The sequence below is a fragment of the Paramormyrops kingsleyae genome, chromosome 15, assembly GCF_048594095.1.
Source record: "Paramormyrops kingsleyae isolate MSU_618 chromosome 15, PKINGS_0.4, whole genome shotgun sequence".
In the NCBI taxonomy this organism is placed as follows: Eukaryota; Metazoa; Chordata; class Actinopteri; order Osteoglossiformes; family Mormyridae; genus Paramormyrops; species Paramormyrops kingsleyae.
Window position 1 is genome coordinate 12,843,100 of NC_132811.1, and position 20,727 is coordinate 12,863,826.

The 20,727-nt window shown below is 43.9% G+C and overlaps 1 protein-coding gene and 1 non-coding gene across 3 annotated transcripts in view; one reads left to right on the forward strand and one right to left on the reverse strand.

Moving 5' to 3' along the window:
- The window catches only part of LOC111840113 (collagen alpha-1(XV) chain), a 63,905-nt gene that overhangs the window by 30,630 nt on the left and 12,548 nt on the right, over positions 1 to 20,727 (reverse strand). For both annotated transcript variants that reach the window (XM_023804598.2, XM_023804597.2), the window contains exons 3-4: positions 6,217 to 6,764; positions 592 to 666 (exon numbers count right to left, since the gene is read on the reverse strand). In XM_023804598.2, the coding sequence (XP_023660366.2) occupies positions 592 to 666; positions 6,217 to 6,764 (623 nt within the window). The remainder of the gene's footprint in view (positions 1 to 591; positions 667 to 6,216; positions 6,765 to 20,727) is intronic.
- Positions 13,993 to 14,065, forward strand: trnak-uuu (transfer RNA lysine (anticodon UUU)). The gene has a single exon. It is a non-coding gene; the product is annotated as a tRNA-Lys (tRNA).

The following is a 20,727-nucleotide window of genomic DNA, read 5'->3' on the forward strand; positions in this document are numbered from 1 at the left end:
AAAACTGTGGCAACTCACCGCTGATAAATGGAGCTCATAAAATTTGCCGGTGGACATTTAATACCAGGAGCTTCACGTTAAGTCGTGTACTGAATAATTTCTTTTCTTTTGTCAGTAGCTGCCTCTTTTGAGCCAAGGCATAGATCTTTTGTCATTTACAAAAGAAAAGTTTTACATTGTTGGATAAATTCAAAGCTATTTAACATTTATATTTACAGTGTTATTTATATTTAATTCCTCCGAGACGCAGATATCTCATGTGGTTCGGGGTAAAACTGGAATCCAGCTACAAGGCGTTTCTTTTCTTAATGCACTTTGCATTAGCTTGTTAGAACCACCCGTGACCTAAAAAATGTAGCGATCAAATGCAGATTCTCAAGTCAGAAAAAACAACTAAGGTTCATTCTGTTTGTAACATTTTTGCTAAAGCGAGTAATTGCACCAGATTCGCGGCAAACCAAAGTTCCAGATGCTCATTGCCGCGTTGCTCTTATTCTACCACTAGAGTGTGCTATCCCTCTGCTTTTCGCTGGAGTTATCAGAAACTTCCACAGCTGTATCCCGTATTTAAAGGCAGCCCAGAGCACTCACATAGGGATCATCCTCTTCGCACTGATCATCTGCGACTCTGGGGTCGAACTTGAGAACCAGCTGTTGGATGGATCCCTAGGGGGAGAGAGTAAGAGAACGTAAGAGACAGATTTGCGATGACAGCTACATAGCCACATTCACCCGGCCCACTCCAAGTCTTGGCTCTGACGACAGGAAGAATGTTGCCTATGGATTGAGGCCAAAGCAATTCCGATCTGCGCAATATGCAAAGTCACCTGAAATATTTCACAAAGAGCCATTTACCTGCTTTCCTGTTTTTTGGTTTTCCTTTGTAAGAATCTATTTCCTTTTATGCCCATATTCTATTAACTGGTTTGATCACAATGCAGTTTGCCCAGAACACACCCCCCCTCACCCCCCACCGCCTCTTTCTTCTCCCTGCTTTCCATCTCCAGTGTCCATTCCAGCAACCTCTGTGTGTGTCTCTCTGAAGCATCTCCCTTCTCCTCGCAAAGCGTCCCATCCTGTGCTTTCCAGAAACGATAATATTAATACCTGCTTTTAATTTACCGGCCACATTAAGGCCAGAGAACAGGAGCAACATGAGGACTGACATCCAGTTCAAGGACAGCTGCAGAGTTTATAAACAGCTGCTGGAGAAAAGCAAAACCTGTGACAATTTTTAGAGAAGGCAAGCTCACTCGGATTGTTCTTCCTCAAAGATCGGGAAACACAAACGCACGATTAGATGATGGGCTTTTTGGAGAAATTGGAAAACTGGACCATGTGCAAAACAACAGCAGGCCTAGAGTCTGGGTTACTGGGATAGATGATTCTGATTCGATGGCCACAGGCCCCTGAGTGGCTCTGTACAGCCAATCAGGGGACATCTGGCCACGCCTGAATTCTTATTGGCTGGGTCATCCCAATGGAGAATGTGGTGTGAATATCAGGCCTTTGCCAGCACTCGTGAAGAGGCAGCCAGCTCTCACACCAGTCTGCCGCTTTACTAATCCGTTAATGATTCCTGGCTGCTCACTGGGTGTCCCAGTCTGATGAGTCACCCTGACTGCCAAAGTCCACTGATACCTTTACAGTTCCTGCTGGACATGTTGGATAAAGTTGAACGCTGTCACTGTGTCCCCTTGTTGCCATCCTGGCCTACAGAAAAGCAACCCCCCCCTCCCCCCACCCCCAAAGAAAGGCCCAGGCAGCATGACAGCCCACATCCAGCTGCTCAGCAGAAGACCGTGTGGGGGATTAATGTAACCATCTGAAGAGCATCTGAAAGCAAACAAGGTTGCCATAGTTGCGTTGCAGATTCACAAAAAACTAATAACATGATGGAAACAGGAGAAGGGAGATGCTTCAAAGAGACACACACAGAGGTTTGCTGGAATGGACACTGGAGATGGAGAGCAGGGAGAAGGAAGAGATGATGATGAACAGAGCAAAGGAAATGGATCCACAGCCCAGACTGAACGCAAGCATAAGAGCACAGTAGTCAGTAATATGACAGGAATGAGCAGCAGTGTAGGAGAAAGGGGAGGAGTCAGACAGCAGTGCACTGGTGTGATGTCCAGCTGTGTCACACCACGGTGTGTGTCGCTGGATTCCCCCATAATGCACTTATAACCAATAATGCCTTCTAACCAAAAACAACACGTTGAACTGCAGAACTCAATATGCATGTTCGCAACTAACAGTAATATACACTACCAGTCAAAAGTTTTTGCACACCACAACACTTTTCCATTTTTTTTTCATAAACTGCAGATGTTTCATTCTTGTTAAGCATTGGAAAGTTGAGTGAACAACTATAAATGAAAATATAAGTAAAAGAAAAGTTTCTTTTATAACATGGAAAGAGTATGTAACAGTGCATGTCTGACATCCTATTGACTGGTTATGTGGTGATGACATAGTCAAATTCTAGGTTGTCCTTTATCTTTAAATGCACCAGTTAACTCTTTCATCTCATGAAACAGAGCAGTATTTAATGTCCCTTGTAGAAATAATCCCTCGAATTTGCTCTGCTGTTATAACTGCTAGAGGAGGCTACTTCGATGAATCAAAGATATGACATTTTCTTGCCAAAAAAGATACTCAAATGGTGAACATACTGTAAATGTATCTGTTAGCAAGGACTACTGAGTGTATTTTTAGTAAATTTAGCAAGTAACATGCAAATGTAAGAAATCCCAGTGTGTGCAAAAACTTTTGACTGGTTCTGAATATGATTATATAATCAAAAAATAATCAAAAACACTTACGGCACAATATGTAAATGGCGTGACCCCATAAAAATTCTTTCAGAGCTAGGTTAATTAAGTAAATTAAGCAATTAAGTAAAAGTAGCCACAAACTCAGAATCAGAATAGGTGTATCAGTTAATCGGTCCCTTGTCGCCTTGCCTCCTCTGCTGCCTGAGAGCCACCCGCCCCCCCCCCCCCCGCCCCCGTGGGAGCCTGAACTGGATATGCAGTGGGAAGACAGTCAGATGGGTGTATATTGCATGCATTTCCTGAAGTACATGTGTAGCCAGTTAATATCTGAATGCCTTGGCATGTGGTCTCGCTTGTCCACAAATGCTCTGCTTCCACAATAAAACTAGACACAAAACGATCATTTGCTTAAAATGCACGCAGACACGTCCCACTGGGCCCAGCTCTCCGTCTGTGACAGGAACACATGGAGAAGCCCCCCCACATGTCACCGCAGGATGTGGGAGTGTGTTTACCAGCCCGCTCCAAACAAGCGCAGATGACACATGCTCAGTCCTGTAAACAACATGCAGGGCCCCCTCCCCGGCCACCCACCCCCAGCTTTCTTCACACTCTCCAGCGAAGAGTTGACTCTGCTTTCACTGATCCCCGGTGGGATAAATACACTAGTCTGTTGCCAGGGTAACAGGTACAGCACCCACCTGGGATTGAATCAATGGGTACAACTTATCAGGTAAGGATGAGTGTGTGGGAACAGAGACCAGAGTCCCCATTTTACTGCAGTACTTGATTGCCCGCTGAGATTCTGGATGGGGGCGGTATTACTGACTCATCTGGCTTGAAAATACCACGGTGAATCACAGTGACAGACTCACTTATCTGTGATCTAAGGTGAGTGGAAACATTCTACGGACACGTTGTTCTGGCTCAGGGGCGTGGCTAAACCTGTTGAAAGCTTATTGGTTCCCAGAGCACCATCTCCCCTGTCACTCACCAATTAAAAGATATCATTGGCTAATCCTAAGGCAGAACCCTCTTCAAAATTATGGTTCCTCTTATGTGCCCCAGACTGAAAAAATCCTAGAATCACCCCTATTCTAGTAGCTATGCTTTTAGGGAACGAACCCCTGGTCATTAATTGTATCTGAACGTGATTCACAGGGGACCAATGCCAGTCAGTTTTAAGATCTGGATTTATCATGCTACATATATTTACATTTAAGTTGTACTACAGAGAACATCTATTCTTCCATCCATCCTACAACAGTCATCCAACACAGGGTCATGGTACTTCAGAGAACATAGTATTTAAAATTCTTGGATCTCCTGGAGCTTGATATTGATTGTCCTTACGTATGGAGAAACACATGGAGGATATAAATCCATGGACGGCGAGCTCTCAGGGTAAGCAATTCCTGAAAGGGAACGGCTGTTGTACCTTTAAGGGGGAATCTTAACTGACACTATTTAGCTGTAAAACGAAGCCGTCAGGCCTGGCATGGAAACATCTGCCAAGCAAATGACGCGGGCTTGTGTAATAATGTTTATGGCAAAGCCGGATGCAAAGACTCCCTGTGTATCTGCTTTTCTCCTGAAGTCGTAAGTCGCTAGTACCCCTGCCCATTTGTGACATTCAAATGTGATCTTGCTGCAGTGGTGGGTCCTGCCAAGGGCAAGATGGGCAAATGCCTAGGGTGGCATCTTCTCAGGGGGCACCTTCTGGTCAGCAGGGCATAGATTTGGTTTCAACACTGGTAGGGACCACATCAGCCCCGAACCCCCCTGTCCCTAAACACGCGGTCCTCCCACAATATTGGTAGGGACATGACCATACCATCCATACCCATATCTGACTGTGTGTGCTGCTACTATGTTGACATGTATATGTCAGAGACAAAGTAAAACTGGGTAGCTTGCCAGAAGGGGGCGCCAATGAGGAAGCTTGCATATGGCTACACTTCAACTGCCACTGCGTTGTTGAGTGGCGGGACTCACAGCCGTCTTCTGTTTTTATGAGCATATAGGGCCGACTGACGGAAGCTGGAAAGAGGGGGAGACCAGGCAGGCTGGACCCTCCCAGGACCTATAAAGCATTTGAAACTGATACCATCTGCGCCACATTCCACAACAAATGCCTCTTGACCACTTACAGCATCGTGCCGTTTAGCCGTCTGGCAGATTTGTGAATCAGAGCCCAGCTAATATATTTCTGAATGAAATCACAAATGCCTTGTAGAAAATGCCTTTCTAAATCCACAGGCAGTCTAATAGCCACTCCTCGCTTTTCAGCGATCACAGCTGAAAAGATCATTCACAAAACCTCAGACGTTCCCCCACCACAAATCTGTGACCTCAAACAAGAGAGAGTCACCTAGTGACCTCTTTGTCTCGTCTTACGAAAGGGATTGAGCAAACAGCTTTTCAGAGATGTTAATGCATCGGGAGCTTATGCAAGAACCATCCTCACAACCCCCAAAACAAAGCTTGCGCTCAATGACAGAACAACCATTCCCGCAGATGTGTGGAGCTCCTGGTTAACTTTACATGTAAGTCTCATTAGTGTCTGCAGACGGAATGTAACACTAGCCCACAAGACCTTGCTAAATTGCCTTATTTGTCTGCTTAATTTTAACTTAGGCTTGGCACTTATGGCCCAACAATGTGAATAACAGCAGGCATTCACTCCAAGGTGGCCGACAAGCTTCGCCATGAATTAATTCATTCTTTGTGAACAGGATGCGATGTGCCAATGCTGGGCAGTCTGCGATAGTCCAGGGGCAAATCTGAAACTCAGATCAACACTCAGTCATTCCTCCTTTTCATTCCCATGCAACAGAAATTAAATCTAATTAAAAACGCCTGCCGGAGCACTCTGCTACTACTTTCCGGGGTTTTTTGAACTGCCACATGATGGCCGAACGAAAAAAAAAAATCCGCTTTGAACTGTAGCTACAGAGAAAAACGCCATATCTTTAATCCTTTAAGAAGAATTAATAAGATAATTCGGTTGTTGGGCTAGTATCAACAGCAACCCAACATGGTGGAAGATAAATCGTGGTAGTCAAAGAAGGCATGATGCTGGCTTGGTCTCAACTGTATGAGGTGGGAAGGAGGAGCCCTAACACTGAAGTGCTCAGTAAACATTGGGTCTAAACATCGATTATGTTTCAAGTATTTTAGGGCCCCCATCACCCAGGGGCCCTTGGAATTATCCTAACTTCCCTCCTTTTATGGCACCCCTAATTAGAAAGGCACTGGTTCATGTCTCAGATTTGACACAGTGATTTCACCATTGGGCCCCGGAGCAAGACCCTTTCATACAAAAAAATGTGTGTCGTTTGGATAAAGGTGTCTGTTAAATAGGTTATATGCTAAAATGTAAAGTTATTGCCAACAGGAGCCCAATAGCTACACATAGAGGTCGATTCACAAAACCTACCACGAATCTTTCGAGGCCAGTGCCCCCCGCATTGCCCACAAAGATGCCAGAGCTGGCTTCGAACCGAAGCTGCCAGGGGCTCCTCTGGACGGCCACGCGGTGGTACTCCTCGCAGTCCATGTAGAGTCGCACTTCGTCCTCCTGCATCGTCAGCGTGAAGCGGTTCCACTTGTTGGACATGTCGGGCACCTTGAAGGACGCCACTTCCTGGGAGCGCGAGGACCCCGATTCACTGTAGTACAATATAATCCTCTGGGTCTGGTCCTCCACCGGGGATAGCGCCACACCGAGGTGCACAACCTTCTGGAGAGCGTCAGTGATGGCGAAGAGAACTCCGCCGTGGTTAGTGGTCGGTTTAACAGTGGCCATGATGGCAAAGTCCCGGTAGAAGGGATCGGGCACGAACATTCGGGTCAGTCGACCGATGTTGGCACCGGGCCCGAAGTTGTAGGCCGGGAAGCCTTCATAACCAGTGATGAAGGAGACCGAGGGAGGCAGGGGGACGCCAATTAACTCCGTCAGGTCAAGCTGGGCCTTTGAAGACTCCTCTGCAAAACAGAAAAACACACCTCAGTATATGGTCCCCAAAATATATACAAACCAAATACATACAACCTTTAGCAGTAGCAGCAAGAAAATAAATCGGTCTATTAATTTAATTGTATTATTTTTAAGCCATTTGGTCTTAAATTGCACAGTAATTCAGCCTAATTGCCTTAATTCAGGCCCGGAAGCAGCCTCCCTTTGACTTGTAAGACTAGGCTCAGCTTGAGCACTCACAGGTGGCCTCAGATCTGCCCGCATAAAAACCGACACGCAGCAAAACAGCAGGAGAGAGATGCGGTTCTACAGAGACCTAGAGCTTCCAGAAGCTACATTCAGTTTCACATCCAGTCAGTAATATCCCAGGCATATCAAGTTTCAGCCATTGACCCAAGATCCCCCCCCCCCCCCCCCCGCCAGAAACACAACCTGGCAAGTTATTTTACATTATTTTATTTTAGTTAGCTCTTTCAGACTTGAGATATCGACGTGGTGCTGCTCTGTATGACTCGCTTAATGTAGTCCTCCAGTATTTCCACTCATTCCAGAAACACCTGTGCCTTCCTTATTAGTGTAGCATGAGCAAATAAAGTCAAGGACAGTGAAGAGATGGCACAGATGGCACAGATGGCACAGATGGCACCCCTCTCTATGTTGTGACCTCCATCTTATCTGTGCGCCATTGACGTGTCATACCCAACATCCATGAGGTTGGTGTGGCTTAACAGGTAAGGCTGGTGTGTGTATTGGTTTCCATACTTACTTACTACTTCCACACTGGTTACTTACTGTATTGTTAGAAGGTTGTTGGTTCAAATCCTGGAATCAGGAGATCAATATTGCCATTGGGGCCCAGAGCAAAGCTCTCCACCTCCCACCAAAAAATCCTTGGATTCTGCCTGTAATTCAGCTAGTTCGCGAAAGGGAAATTCAGGAATTGGAAGCTTGGAACATCTGCTTGCTCTCCACCTAAAACCCCGGCCCCACCTCTTCCCACGCCTTCCTGACTCCCCACCTCTATCTGCACCTCTCCACATGTTCCCCATTAAACAGGGACCCACAGAACAATTGTCCATTTTGTGTGAGGCTATAGGGATATTGTCATCTGGCATTCATCAGTGATAGCTAATAATCAGCCAACACAAAGTTTACCCCCGTTAAGTGGATTTTGACATACGGGGCCATTTTGTGGACAGAGCCTCCCTCGAACCATCTGTAGGTCTGTGTGGTACCAGTTGCCCAACCTACTATCCCCACGCAAAGCTGGACCCAATGCTATACTCCCTGCCCATGCTGACTTCGAGCATATGTTCTGCAGCTCGCTATAAAGTAGCTGGAAGCTGAGGATCACCATTGAAATTCCTCTACTGAGTCTAAACAATCAATTTGTTTACCAGTGAGTACAGCTACTGCTTATTTTTAACATTTAATCTGGGCACTAATGGGACTGACGACACAACAACTGACAACTGATTTGGGTCAAAAATATTCATTCCTACATCATGTTCAAGTTACATTTTAATTTCCTCTTATAAAAGTTGTTTCAAATAAAAACTATGGAATCCAACCCAGTAACCAGGGGAACAGAGTCAAAATGAAAGCTCTAAAAGACTGTAAAGTGATTAGAAGCATTTACAGTAAAAGTTAATAAGCATTTTGACTGAACAGCATGGTGCAAACTAGCAGCATAGATGGGGCTATATAAGGTAAGCCCTACAGCAGATAAGCTATTAATAATCAGAGGTGGAGATTTCAGGTCCAGAGAGTACAAATCCAGACCAAGATTTTGTTTCAACCAACTAGGAGAATATATATTGTCACAGTCAAAGAGTACTCAACTGGTTGGTTGAAACAAAATCTTGGTCTGGATTTGTACTCTCTGGACCTAAAATCTCCACCTCTGTTTATAATGCACACATTATGTTATATTAAATGATCAACAACAGATGATATGAATACTAATTTATCTAGTGTCATCAAAAATAGAGATAGCACTTCAACATATGCTGCCAATTCCCAACAACCAAACTAAGGGTTCTAGGTTCTTCACAGAAAAGAATACCCAGCCAATTCACACAAAGACTGCGAGAACATACAGTAGGAACTCAATATACACTGAGAGAGTGATTTTCCCATCATATTCAAACCTCTTTCCCTTGAGGTTTCAGTCCAAACCACTGAGCCACTTTCCCACCTTGAATTGTTTTCCTTCACTACATGTTGTAACATTTCAGTTGCTCTTAGACCCAGCAATTGCCCACCAGTAGCTAAAAGCAAAGTCTTTACGTTCAAATTCATCAAGGTACTTATGTCACACACTACGACTTTAAGTAGTGAGGGTATTCCCCAAACCATCCAACTAAAACACACTGCTGGGTTCCCCTGACCTTTTACTTGCAGGTAAAAACTGTAGCCAGAACAACATCCAGATAATTAAGGCTGATTGCTTTAATATGTGGCTTTAGCGTAAGGATATTCAATAGCGGCTGATGTTTATTTTTTGTGTAACCATGCCACAGAAGAGGGTTGAAGAGAGACTGGGAACAGATTTGAGTCCAAGACTCAAGATTTCTGCTGTACCCTGAAGCAATTTGGGACTAGGAATGAGTAGCAATTTAAACAGAAAACATAGTAACAGAACGCCATGAATATTGTTCCCAAACCAAGCTGCTGTCATGCAATGGCACACAGTGAATCCACCACCCGCCAGCAGGGGGCGATAAGCTTCACACAGGGGGTGATAAACCTTACCCGCCACACTATGTCATGTGGTCTGGAAGCAACTAAAATCAACCCAAGGAACAATAAAAGATATTCTTTTTGCCCGACCCGAACTCGGCCTAAGAAAACTGCCGGCCCTCTGTATTTGCAGGTTCCTCATCTGCAGATTCAAGATTCGACCAACCATGGATCGAAAATATTCCCAAAAAAATTCGAAAAGCAAACCTTGAATTTGCAGTGTGAGAACTTATAATTCATTTATAAATAATTCACTATTTTTAATGATATTTTCTATATGCACTACGATGGCTGCATCTGTACAGACTTTTTACCTTGTCATTATTCTTATTCCCTGAACGGTACAGGATAACAACCATTTACCTTGTATCATGCATTATAAGTCTAGAGATGATTTAAAGCAGTGTTTCTCAAACCACTCCTTGGGTATCCCCAGACGGTCCACATTTTTGCTCCCTCCCAATTCCCTGGGAGTTGGGAAGGAGCAAAAAGGTGGGATCTGGGGGTCCCTGAGGACTGGTTTGAGAAACACTGCTTTAAAGTATATGGGAGGATGTGTGTAGGTTATACGCAAATATTATGTCATTTTTTGTAAGGGACTTTTGGGGTCCTGGAACCAATCTCCCATGGATACGGAGGGCCGACTGTAAATCCATATTTATTGACACAGTGTTCCCTGGAGACGCACAGAAAAACAGCAGCTTTCTTCCTGTCACTTCATGGGAAATGGCCACGTCGCAGATTGCACTTGGGTTCGCTCGGGCAAGTGTATTTTTTTGGATGGGGAGGCTCTGATTAACAGAAAAATAAATTAAGTCTCGGCAAGGCAGGCGAGAGCTTTCTGCTGATGTGGCAGCACTGTGAAGAGGCCATCTGGCCTTGTTTACTGGACCCAGGCGTAGGTTCTGTGTTTGTTCCCTAACACCAAATGAAGAACAGGAGATAATGACTATCCCCCCAATCCCAAAACAGCCAGCAGAAATGCACAAATTCAGCATTCATCCCCAAATATTTAACAAGAAGTTCTACCGACTGACATGTGTCAAAGGCAACTGATGGAAAACAGATTGGTGTTTTGCTGAATTTCATAGACTTTTTGTTCAGCTTGTATCCAAGCACAACAAGAAAGGGAAGACAAGTGACTCGGTAAGCTATGCTGATACAAAAGAAGGCCCTTTCTTTGGAAGCAGTATGTGTGGGTATGTGCATTAAGCTTAAGAAAGGTTTAATTTCCCATTGGTTCTTCGGACACCCTCAACACACAGTGACATAGTGTATTTCGCTCAGACTTTGTAAACTTGGCCAACTGTAAGAAAACTCCAACTTTCCTGGAACTCTTTTGACAATAACTTTTCCTTTGTTCGACATAATAGCCTCTATAGTACAGGCTCCAGGGCTTTGCTGTGAACTTTCTGTCACTAAGAACAGTGAGTGTATCTGCTGCAGGTAGTGCCAGACAATATTAACTCCAGTGCGGCTGAAGGCAGAACTGTCTAAAAAAAACTTTTACAGCTGGTGTCGTTACAATACTGACATCAGTGTACATCTACCAGCTGTCTAGATGCTCCTTCTTGCTTTGCATGTACATCAGCCATAGATGGTTGACTCAGTTTGTTTGGGAAAGTTCTGAATGTTTCTGAGCACATTGTAAGACTGGAGTCTGTCAGCCAGCTGTTTTGTTACCAATAACGAGAGAAAACAAGGAGGGCCCGTTATTTGCTAGGAAGGCGGGGGGGATTTCGTTTAATCAGCAAGCTCAATTAAAAGTGTGAAAGTGTTTAATGCATATCAAATGGAGCTGGTTGTCTCTAATCTCCCCAAGCAGGTTCAGCAGGAGTCCAGAAGGATCATGGGGTTTCCCAGGTAGGCGGTCATCACGCCTTGAACTAGAACCACAGGCTGATGACCTGTTGTGATTTTATGCTAGAATAAACTTTGCTCCTTAGCTTTAAGGCTATCTTATGTTTTCCGGAAGCTCAGACATAAGCTTTAAAGCAGTGCTTTTCAGCCTATTTCTCAAGGGCACCCAGACGGTCCACATTTTTGCTCCATCAAAGATCCCAGTGTACTGCAGCCAAACAATCAAGAATGAAACAAACAATCCAGAATGAAACAAACAATCAAGAATGAAACAAACAATCAAGATCAACAGATACCTGGTACAAGTGTGTTGGGAGCTGGGAGGGAGGTAAAATGCGGACCGTTTGGGGGTCTCCCAGGACTGGGTTGAGTAATGCTGCTTTAAAGGTACCAGTCAGATATTCGTTCAGCTTTCTGCTTCTCAGGTAACTTCTGAACATCTGCTGTCAGCATAGAAATCCAGCCAAACGGATGTGAATAACTGGATAGAGGCCTTTTACCATCAGACAGTCGTGGCTCTATGCACAGAGAATACGCGTACTTACAAAACCTTACATTAGGAAAACATAATGTGAAATATTGATAACAGGCTGCAGTACAGTCAAGAGGCCATGAGATGAAGTGCCATCAAAGCTCAGATGTGGAATCAGAATATCTGAATTTCAAAGCGCTAATTTTCTTTCTAGATATCAGCCGGAGGGACCATTGTTGAGAAGAATGTAGTTGAGGAGAGCATTGTTCTTTGAACTGTGCTAGACTAGTAAACTAAGCAACACATTCTTCCATTACATGCTGGATGGAAAAATAAAAGTAAAGGCTTGAATGAGCACCACCTTGGTAACTACAACAAACCGAACTGAAATAAACACCAAGATCCATCAATCCCAAGAATGCAGACAGCAGAAATGTTCCTACCGTCTTGAGGGTCGCACTGCTGCTCCTTATTTCTTTCTCACATCTTACACTTACACTGAGATTGCTTTTCCTAAGCATTAATCAGACAAACACTACATCACCAAAAATCAATACTGAATTCTGAAAACGCTATGTATGTACCGTAACACATGCTGGTTAAAGACCGACAGTTAGAGTCTTGTGACCTGGAGGTTACTAGCTAAAGCTGAATTGGCGAGAATCACTAGCTAATTGACGTTATAACTAAAAATAATATAACAAGGCCACTGGAATATTTTTCCAAGATGAAGGCTGAAGGTTTAATGCGGGCACATGGTGACCCTTAAACCATCTTTAATTGTCAAGCTTCCTTTGATTTGGACTAACCACTGACCTCTGGCATCAGCCCGGCGGCACACCTGCTGCGGGAATCTTCAGATTTATGCACACGTCGGACACAAAGCGTTTAACATCATAGCAAAATCTGATGACGGGGCTCTCTGAAGGACTTTCAAGTGGGATATGTGTGTTTGGGGAGATACAGAACTGAAAATTAAAAGCACTTAACAGGCCACATTAAAAGAAAGGAGCTTAAATGAATGTAGCTGATATTTATTGGGGATATTTACTGCAAGACCACGCTGGAATTCCATAATTCCTGATTCAAGGCCTTCAGATTTAAACACGATAAATACTCCCAGTCAGTCGACTAAGTGCCAAAGCCAGCAAGTTTCACCAAAGCTTAAGGCCCATAAAGCCAAACAAAACGTCAGGCTATAGCCAATTAAACTTGAAAAAGGTGCAGAAACAAATCATCTTGGGTATGCACTTACACATCTCTGCCATTTCAATTCGGCTGACCCGACATTACACTAACTATTTTATTATTAGAGGCATTGGTAGGCACAATGCTGGTAACCATGGAGACCTGAGGGGTTATGAAGACCCCGCCTCTTGCCCCAGCCCTCCTCCCACTAGCTCCCAGCACTGAATTCACAAATTCCATTACCTTTGCACATTAAATAATATGTGTCTTCAGGCAACTATTAAGTCATTTCTGCACTACAGCTACCACTAAGCATCTAGGCTTGGACCCAAACACAATAACAAGCATGTTTGTGTTTGAACGGTTTTCTGGAAATGAGCCTGAGCAGGAACAACCAAAGTGGAAAGAAAACACAATATTGCTCTCCTGTCAGGTATGCTCTTTCAAAGAAGCCAGATCTCCAGTCTAACATCTAAATGTCAACGATAAATTTCAGCGTCTCCTTGGCTAAAATCGTCAGTCACCTTCCATGGGCTGATGCTTTGAGCTTTTTATAACAGCGGCTACTGCGGGCAGCCAGGCTAACCTACTCCTTAGAGCTATAATCGCTTTTACTGCTCAGACTACCTCAACTATTTGAATGTCACTTTCTGTGGTTTAAGAATTTGACTCAGATTATTGTAGTAAAATGAGTTAATATATCCTTGAGTAAATGTTGTGATGCATTATGTAAATTATGTTCAAACTGGTTATCATATTACAGAATGAAATAGCTTACTTTAATATTTGAAGACATTTTGCGTCTTCTCATTGAGCACCAGTGTGATGCTCTTTCTGAGATATCTCTATATGTCTTGAGTGGATAGCGGGACACCATAAAAATGAGAAGCACCTCATTGTAGGCAATAGGGGCTCAATAGTTAGCATATGGTCTCAAACCTCCAAGAATGTGGGATGGACCCCTACATTCCAGAGCCCGGATAGCTCAGTCGGTAGAGCATCAGACTTTTAATCTGAGGGTCCAGGGTTCAAGTCCCTGTTCGGGCGCAGTTTCTTTTCTTGGGGTGGCGTGCAGTTTTGTAGGTTAGGACTCCTGTGATCTGAAGCTTCATATTCCACAAAAGGAAGAGTGATTTCACCCCTGAGCAAAGCCCTCAACCCCACGTCAATGACACTGTAAATGAAAAGTACACACTGTATTCAACTTGTGCAGTGAAATTTTATGTAGTAAGGTTCAATATTTCTACTACTACACCGCATACATGCACAAAATCAAACATAGTTTTGTGCACTTTATGATTATATATTATTTACTGATTGTATAGTGTTGTTCATGTTTTACATTAATCTATTGTGTTTGTAATTATGTGCAGCACCATAGGGTGCCCAAGGGAAACAGCATTTCGATACACTATGCACTGCTACATGGAAGTGTTGACAATAAAGAACTCTTTAGTCTTGAGTCTTGATATTCCAATGGCTCCCTCAAGATACTTTTGTTTTATTAACTAATGCGTTGCAAGTTTGAGGGCTCAAGTACCAGACTGCCATGCATGCAGCGTTGTAAACCAGCCTGGGGGTCAATCTGCACTAATATTTCCTCACAGCTCCACAACTCGACTCTTCATTCTAGTGTTTCCATGTAAATTCCGGAACCCCAACAGAGGAATTTGCATAAGATATGCAGCAATGTCTGGAATGTTGAATGCCGGCCCCAACCCCCCCACCAGGCCAGCCCTCCCCACCGAACCACTTGAAGAATAGCGCTGATTGACAATGGGCTGCAAACACAGCCCCCCTCCGGGTTTAGGGCCAGAGTAATCTGTTGAACACTGAGTGACAAGTCGCAGTCAATATCCGTGTCAGCGGGTGGAACTGAGAGAAAGGGTTAAGGGAGCCCGGGAAATTTGGGGGGGGGGGTTAGAGTTAAGGGTAGGGGAGGGCAGGCTGCTCAGCCAGCCTCACGGCAAGATCACATGGTTATCTGTGTGTCCCCTGCTCATTCAGTTTTAACAGAAAGATGAAATGAAAATAACAGACGCCAACAAGAAATAAATTCAATACTCAATATGTCTGAAAATAAAATATGGAAGATACATGACGTTAATATTCATCCATCCATCCATCTTCCATACCTGCTTATCCTATGCTGGGTTGCAGGAGTCCAGAGCTTATCCCAAAAGCTATGGGCGCCAGGCAGGGAGTAACCCAGGATGGGGTGCCAACCCATTGTAGGTGATGGAAATAATACTAATAATTATTATTTTACAGTAATGGGTGGTGTGTGTCTCTGTGAAAGGATTGCAATGAATGAATCTGCTAAATGTCTAAAGGCTAATTTTTAACATTTTACGTATTTGGCAGACACTTTTATGCAAAGTGAAGTATAGACAGAAAGCAGGGCCCCTAGAGTGGGTGGGGTTAGGGGCCTTGCTCTAGGGCCCAGGAGTGAAGCCACTGTGCCAATCGTGAGATTCGAATCGACAACCTTGTCCTGTCCTGCTGAGACTCCCACGGCCCCGGAACACCAAAAATGTAGTCAAACATAGGGACGGGACTCTGAAATGTAAGTTTTGGCTCAGAATCGATGACCCAGTAATTACCTTGAGGCTCCTCACCCTGAACACCGCCATGGATCACATGGAACCCCACAGACTGCAACCACCGCGTTCAGTGACTTAACATTTCGGGGAACACACATAACACGAGTAGCCCCTAAAGGTGTTTTCATAAAAGCACACTGACACGCGGGGTTAAGCCTCTTTAACATGTGAGCCTCTGAGCATCGGTAAGCGACAGCTGGCTGAAACGAGCCGGGCAGCCTCCCTGAATTCCTCAGCTCTGTGAGCCGTTTTTCCCCACATTTCACCTGAGTCAGGGCTATTCATCTAATAGCTGAACACCCCACAGCAGCCAGAAATGGGTAAAGGACGATTCACCACAATGACGCACATTAGATTGCGACAGCCTAGCAATTTCTCACATCTGTGCATTACATCTACCTACAGCAAAGTCCGACAGGCATTTCTGGAAGATACAGCTAGCTGAAAAACAACATGTGTCTGAGCAACTTGTTAAAAAAAAAACCTCTCAGTATTTTTTTACACTGTTTTTAGAAAAGCTGGACCAAAATTTCTTAAATGAACTCCTGACACGACGTTTGTTTCTAGGCCACATTAGCAATTTTCAGATGCATATGCTAATCCCCACAGACTCTCAACAACAAAATAAGAGATGCCTGCCTCAGTTCAAGGAAGAATGCAGGCCAGAGCCCCTCAGGAGAGATGGCTACAGAAACTACCCATCCACCAACAAGGAGGGGCTCCAGGGTGGACTCAAAACCGCAGCCTTGAAAAGTCCACACATATTCATTGGAAGCCCTCTCATTCCTCTGCAGTGAACAGCACCTCTTAATTTGTGTTTTATGATCCACCCACAGCAAACACATTGAGGGCTGCAGGTCTGGAGGTCACTTCCTGCTGTTAACGACATACAGTAGTGCTAGCAGCAGGGATTAAAGGGGACGTGACCCACCTACACTCGAGAGTGTTGACCCCTCCATCATAAATTATTGACGGACCTTCTATGGCACAGGGTAGAGAAAACACACTTTGCCATTAGAAGTAAACAGAACATAATGTAATTCTGGCAAGCTGCAAAAGAAAGGTCTTACATCTTTTGGTTGCCCAGGGCTGTCTAAAATGGACTGTGAGGTCGTGACTGTTAAACAGAAGCTCTTGAGCTCGAATACTTGACGGACGTCCAACATTCACGAAGAACAAGCGAGGCTGTTCTCTCTGCAGGACACGGATTCCTAGAGAAATCTTGTTAGCTGTGGTATCATCCTTGCTGTCATCGCTGACCAAATGAAGTTCATAGATGGTGCAGGATTACTTTAACCCACTGACAAAACTTTGAGGTTAAACTCAGCTGACACCTGCATTCAAAGCAAGCTTTTCAATTAGTGTATCTGATTGGATATTTTGGAGCAGACCAGGTTATGAGAACTGCAGAAAGGCTTGAAGCTAATATTGCACTGGAACCCTTAATTATGTTACCTACTGCCTAATTAGTCTAACATTTTGGACATAACAAGTGGAACCTCTTCTCCTGCATTGTACGGATATACTAAACCATGGACATAAATTATGGAGGAGAGGGGGTTGTAACCCCCCAATAATCAAAACCAGTCAATACAACCCCCTGGAGCCCCTTAAATGGGAGGAGACCTCAACGCCCCCCAACGCTTAACCCAAAGTTATGCCCTTGCACTGGATACAATATTTTGAAACACAATAGACTGTATAGAAGAATATCATAAGCTTGGCTCCCCAATCTGCTTTGTTGACATCAGAAGGCTACGTAACACGTGAGTTTTTATATATTCCATGTGGCGAAGTGCAGAGCAACTATGAAACGTGAGTATGGGCGTGATCGACTTTCTGCGGTAGGGCTGACAGACAGATCATGGATGCAGAGCTCCAGAAAAGCACAACGACAGGTTTCCACAGATGCATTTTGAAGCCATTACAAGATGTTTATCACGATGCACAAAGCTCGATGGTATGTGACGCGCCCAGGGAGAGCTGGAGCGCTGCACTTGCGGACTTCATTTCCTGCCGGTGACATGGTCTGCATGATGTCAGTGGGCCCACGCTAAGTTTGCAGTAATTGGAGTCTGGCATTCGTTCCATCTCAGACGATACATGCACTGCAAGTGAGCTTACAAAAGACCTGCTAATCTGTGCTTCTGTACAAAAGCAAAAGACCACAACTGCATCGTTCCTCAAAATTGACTTATGACCAAAATACAGACTCTTAGGCTCAGTTATATCTTGTGACAGAATATCTTAGCTCGACCCTGCTCGGTTATGAAGAAAACAATGTCAGAGATGAATACGTGTTCCACTCACACACTACCGTGTGAGCCGATGTGAGGTTGGTCTCTGTCAAGATGGATGCTAGCCTGCGACCCCTGTATACGGGATTCCATTGGCATGGATTTTCCCACAGTATGGCCCGTCACAGCTGACTTAGAGTGGCTAAGAACACAACGAGACGCTATGGGGTGGAACGGCATTGCGGGTCCCCACTAAAGGTAATCTGAGATCTAAGAGACCATCGATTTGAAGACAATCCAGCTATTCCAAACATATGGAACTTGGGATATATCAACCGTAACCGGCAAGAAGTGAAAACGTCATGTTTATGACAGAACTTTGTTTTATGGATTGACTCGACCACTACTCCACTCATTCCTTCTTATTACAAAAATTTTATTAAAAACACTTTGAAGTTTGTATAATCTGGCGTGTAAAGGCTGAGAAATTAGAGGCAAGCACTATAAATACCTTGTGTGAAACTAAAGAACAGAGGCTAAATACGATATAAAGAAATATTATTGGAACAAGGGACAGTGGCTTTGGACAGTGAAACAGACATTTAGCGCAGTGTTTAATACTCTGTCCCAGTCAACGAAACCATGAGTGTGTCAAACTGAAAAAGTGAAAAGAATGATGATGTATCTGTGCCAACAAATTCAAAACTGCGTAGCACATTCAATTGCATAAGAACATATGAGCAACGTTAGCGGAAATTATTGGGCGTGTAATATCAAAGCTCTGGTAGAGATTCACCCAGAGCTGACTATGCTTAGAATAAAGATGAGTCTTCTTTGTTGTCATCTGAAGGAGTCCCCAAGGAGCTGCTATTTCATGGCCTTTTGCGTTCTTGAATCACTTCTCACGGTAAAGCGGTCGTAAGAGCTGACGTTATTCTCTCTCTCTCCAGGTCTGGGACCTCGGATGATTTTGGTCTGTTTCATTAATGATGAGAACAAGTTGGCGTCTGTTAGTGTGTAAATCTTACTTATACACAGCTGTGCTTAATGTTATCTCATCTGTAGGATTCACGGCAAACATTCCCACACCACAGACTCATTCTTGTTATCATCTGGAAAATATTAATTGCATTAAAAGTAATGTTTATGCTAGTATAATAGTTTTGCTGGATTGTTTCCAAGTCAGCTGTAGATTGACGTAGCATAACTTATTTTTCTGTATGTGGGTAATATTCCTATATATATATCAACTCCCCATGAGTTATTTTTAAAGATAGATTAGCTATACCTATATATTTATGTTAGCTAAACTCAATATACCACTTTTAGATATAGCATGCGTAAGACATTATGCAAAAGTCGCATACAAAACATTTAAATCATTTAAAATAACAATTTCATCAAATCTATGGCTTTAATGTCCTCTACTGTAATTCTGGTCGTATTTTCTAGAAACTATAACTTCTGCTTTGCTCTTTAGTTTCACTTTGTCAGTCTCCAAGTTTTTAAGAAGAATATGCCTGTTCTGAATAAGAACTTTATACAATCTTAAAGCAAAATGTAAAATGTAAGATAATTAGTCTGTCTGTCTGTCATAAACCTGACAAGGCATTCTAACTAGCCAGCTCTGTGTTTGGCCAGCTGTGGGCTACATTTAAAACAAACCACTGTGGAAATGGCAGGGCGGTTCAAATTGCTGCCTTTCTTGCTAGTGTGGCTCCAAAATGTAACCTTTGCCTCTAAAGTCTTTTAAGGGCAAGTGTGAAAAGTGTCCTCTCCCTCCATCTCCTCCACCATCTCTAGGAGAAGCATCTGCTGAAATGAAGACAGGTTTCAAGAAGCTGACATATGCCTTGGTAAACAGACAGGTTTGAGGTGTAATGGAATGTTCACATCTTCTTTGGATCTGTACAAGAGTTGCAAGCAAAAATCAGGAAAGGTTTGCTCATTCTTGAGCATGATTGTTCAGACCTTCCCAAAGGTGCACACACAGACTTTCCCAAAGGTGCACACACAGACCTGCCAAAAGGTACACACACAGACCTTCCCAAAGGTGCACACACAAACCTGCCAAAAGGTACACACACAGACCTTCCCAAAGGTGCACACACAGACCTGCCAAAAGGTGCACATACCAACATAATTGTTTCCAAATTGTTAAATGAATGTGTTGTTTCAAGGACCCTGACGCACCCAGGGTACTTGGCTGACCCGTCATTGCTATGGGCTATTCAGTAATTCTTATCATAAGTATGATATACCGCAGAAGGTTGATGTAATCACACTAAAACAGTTCTGAAAAATTAATCCTAAGAAGCTCAAAACAGATGGGCAACAGCTAAATGCATTTACAAGATTCCCAACATCACTCTTATCAGTCAAAGACCATCAAATCAGCAGCCATTAAAGACCCTTAATTTCAAAATACTGATTGACAGGGACGATAAGGAGGACAACAGCCACTCTTGGGTTACATAGCCTGCTTAATCTGCACCTGTGACAGATCTACCTGCCACAGGGGGCACCGATTACAGGTCTGGAGAATGACGACTGGGCATGTTCCCAAAATTCACAACCAGCACAGTACCATCTGTGGTTCTCCCTCCATTAGAGTGGCTTGTGAGCTTACACACAGTAATAAAGCCTATACTCTGCACACTCCCAATCCAGCCTTTGCACTCTGCATCATACAAACTCCTGATCTTGATTGGTAGTCCAGAACCACAGGGTCTGACCAACAGACTTAAGGGTCACAATTGCTAATCGGGAAATCATCTGGATGATTCCGGTTCTTGGGGACCCACAGGCGGTCCATGTTTCTGCTCTACTGGGAGCTGGGAGGGAAAAAAAATGTGGACTGTCTGTTAGG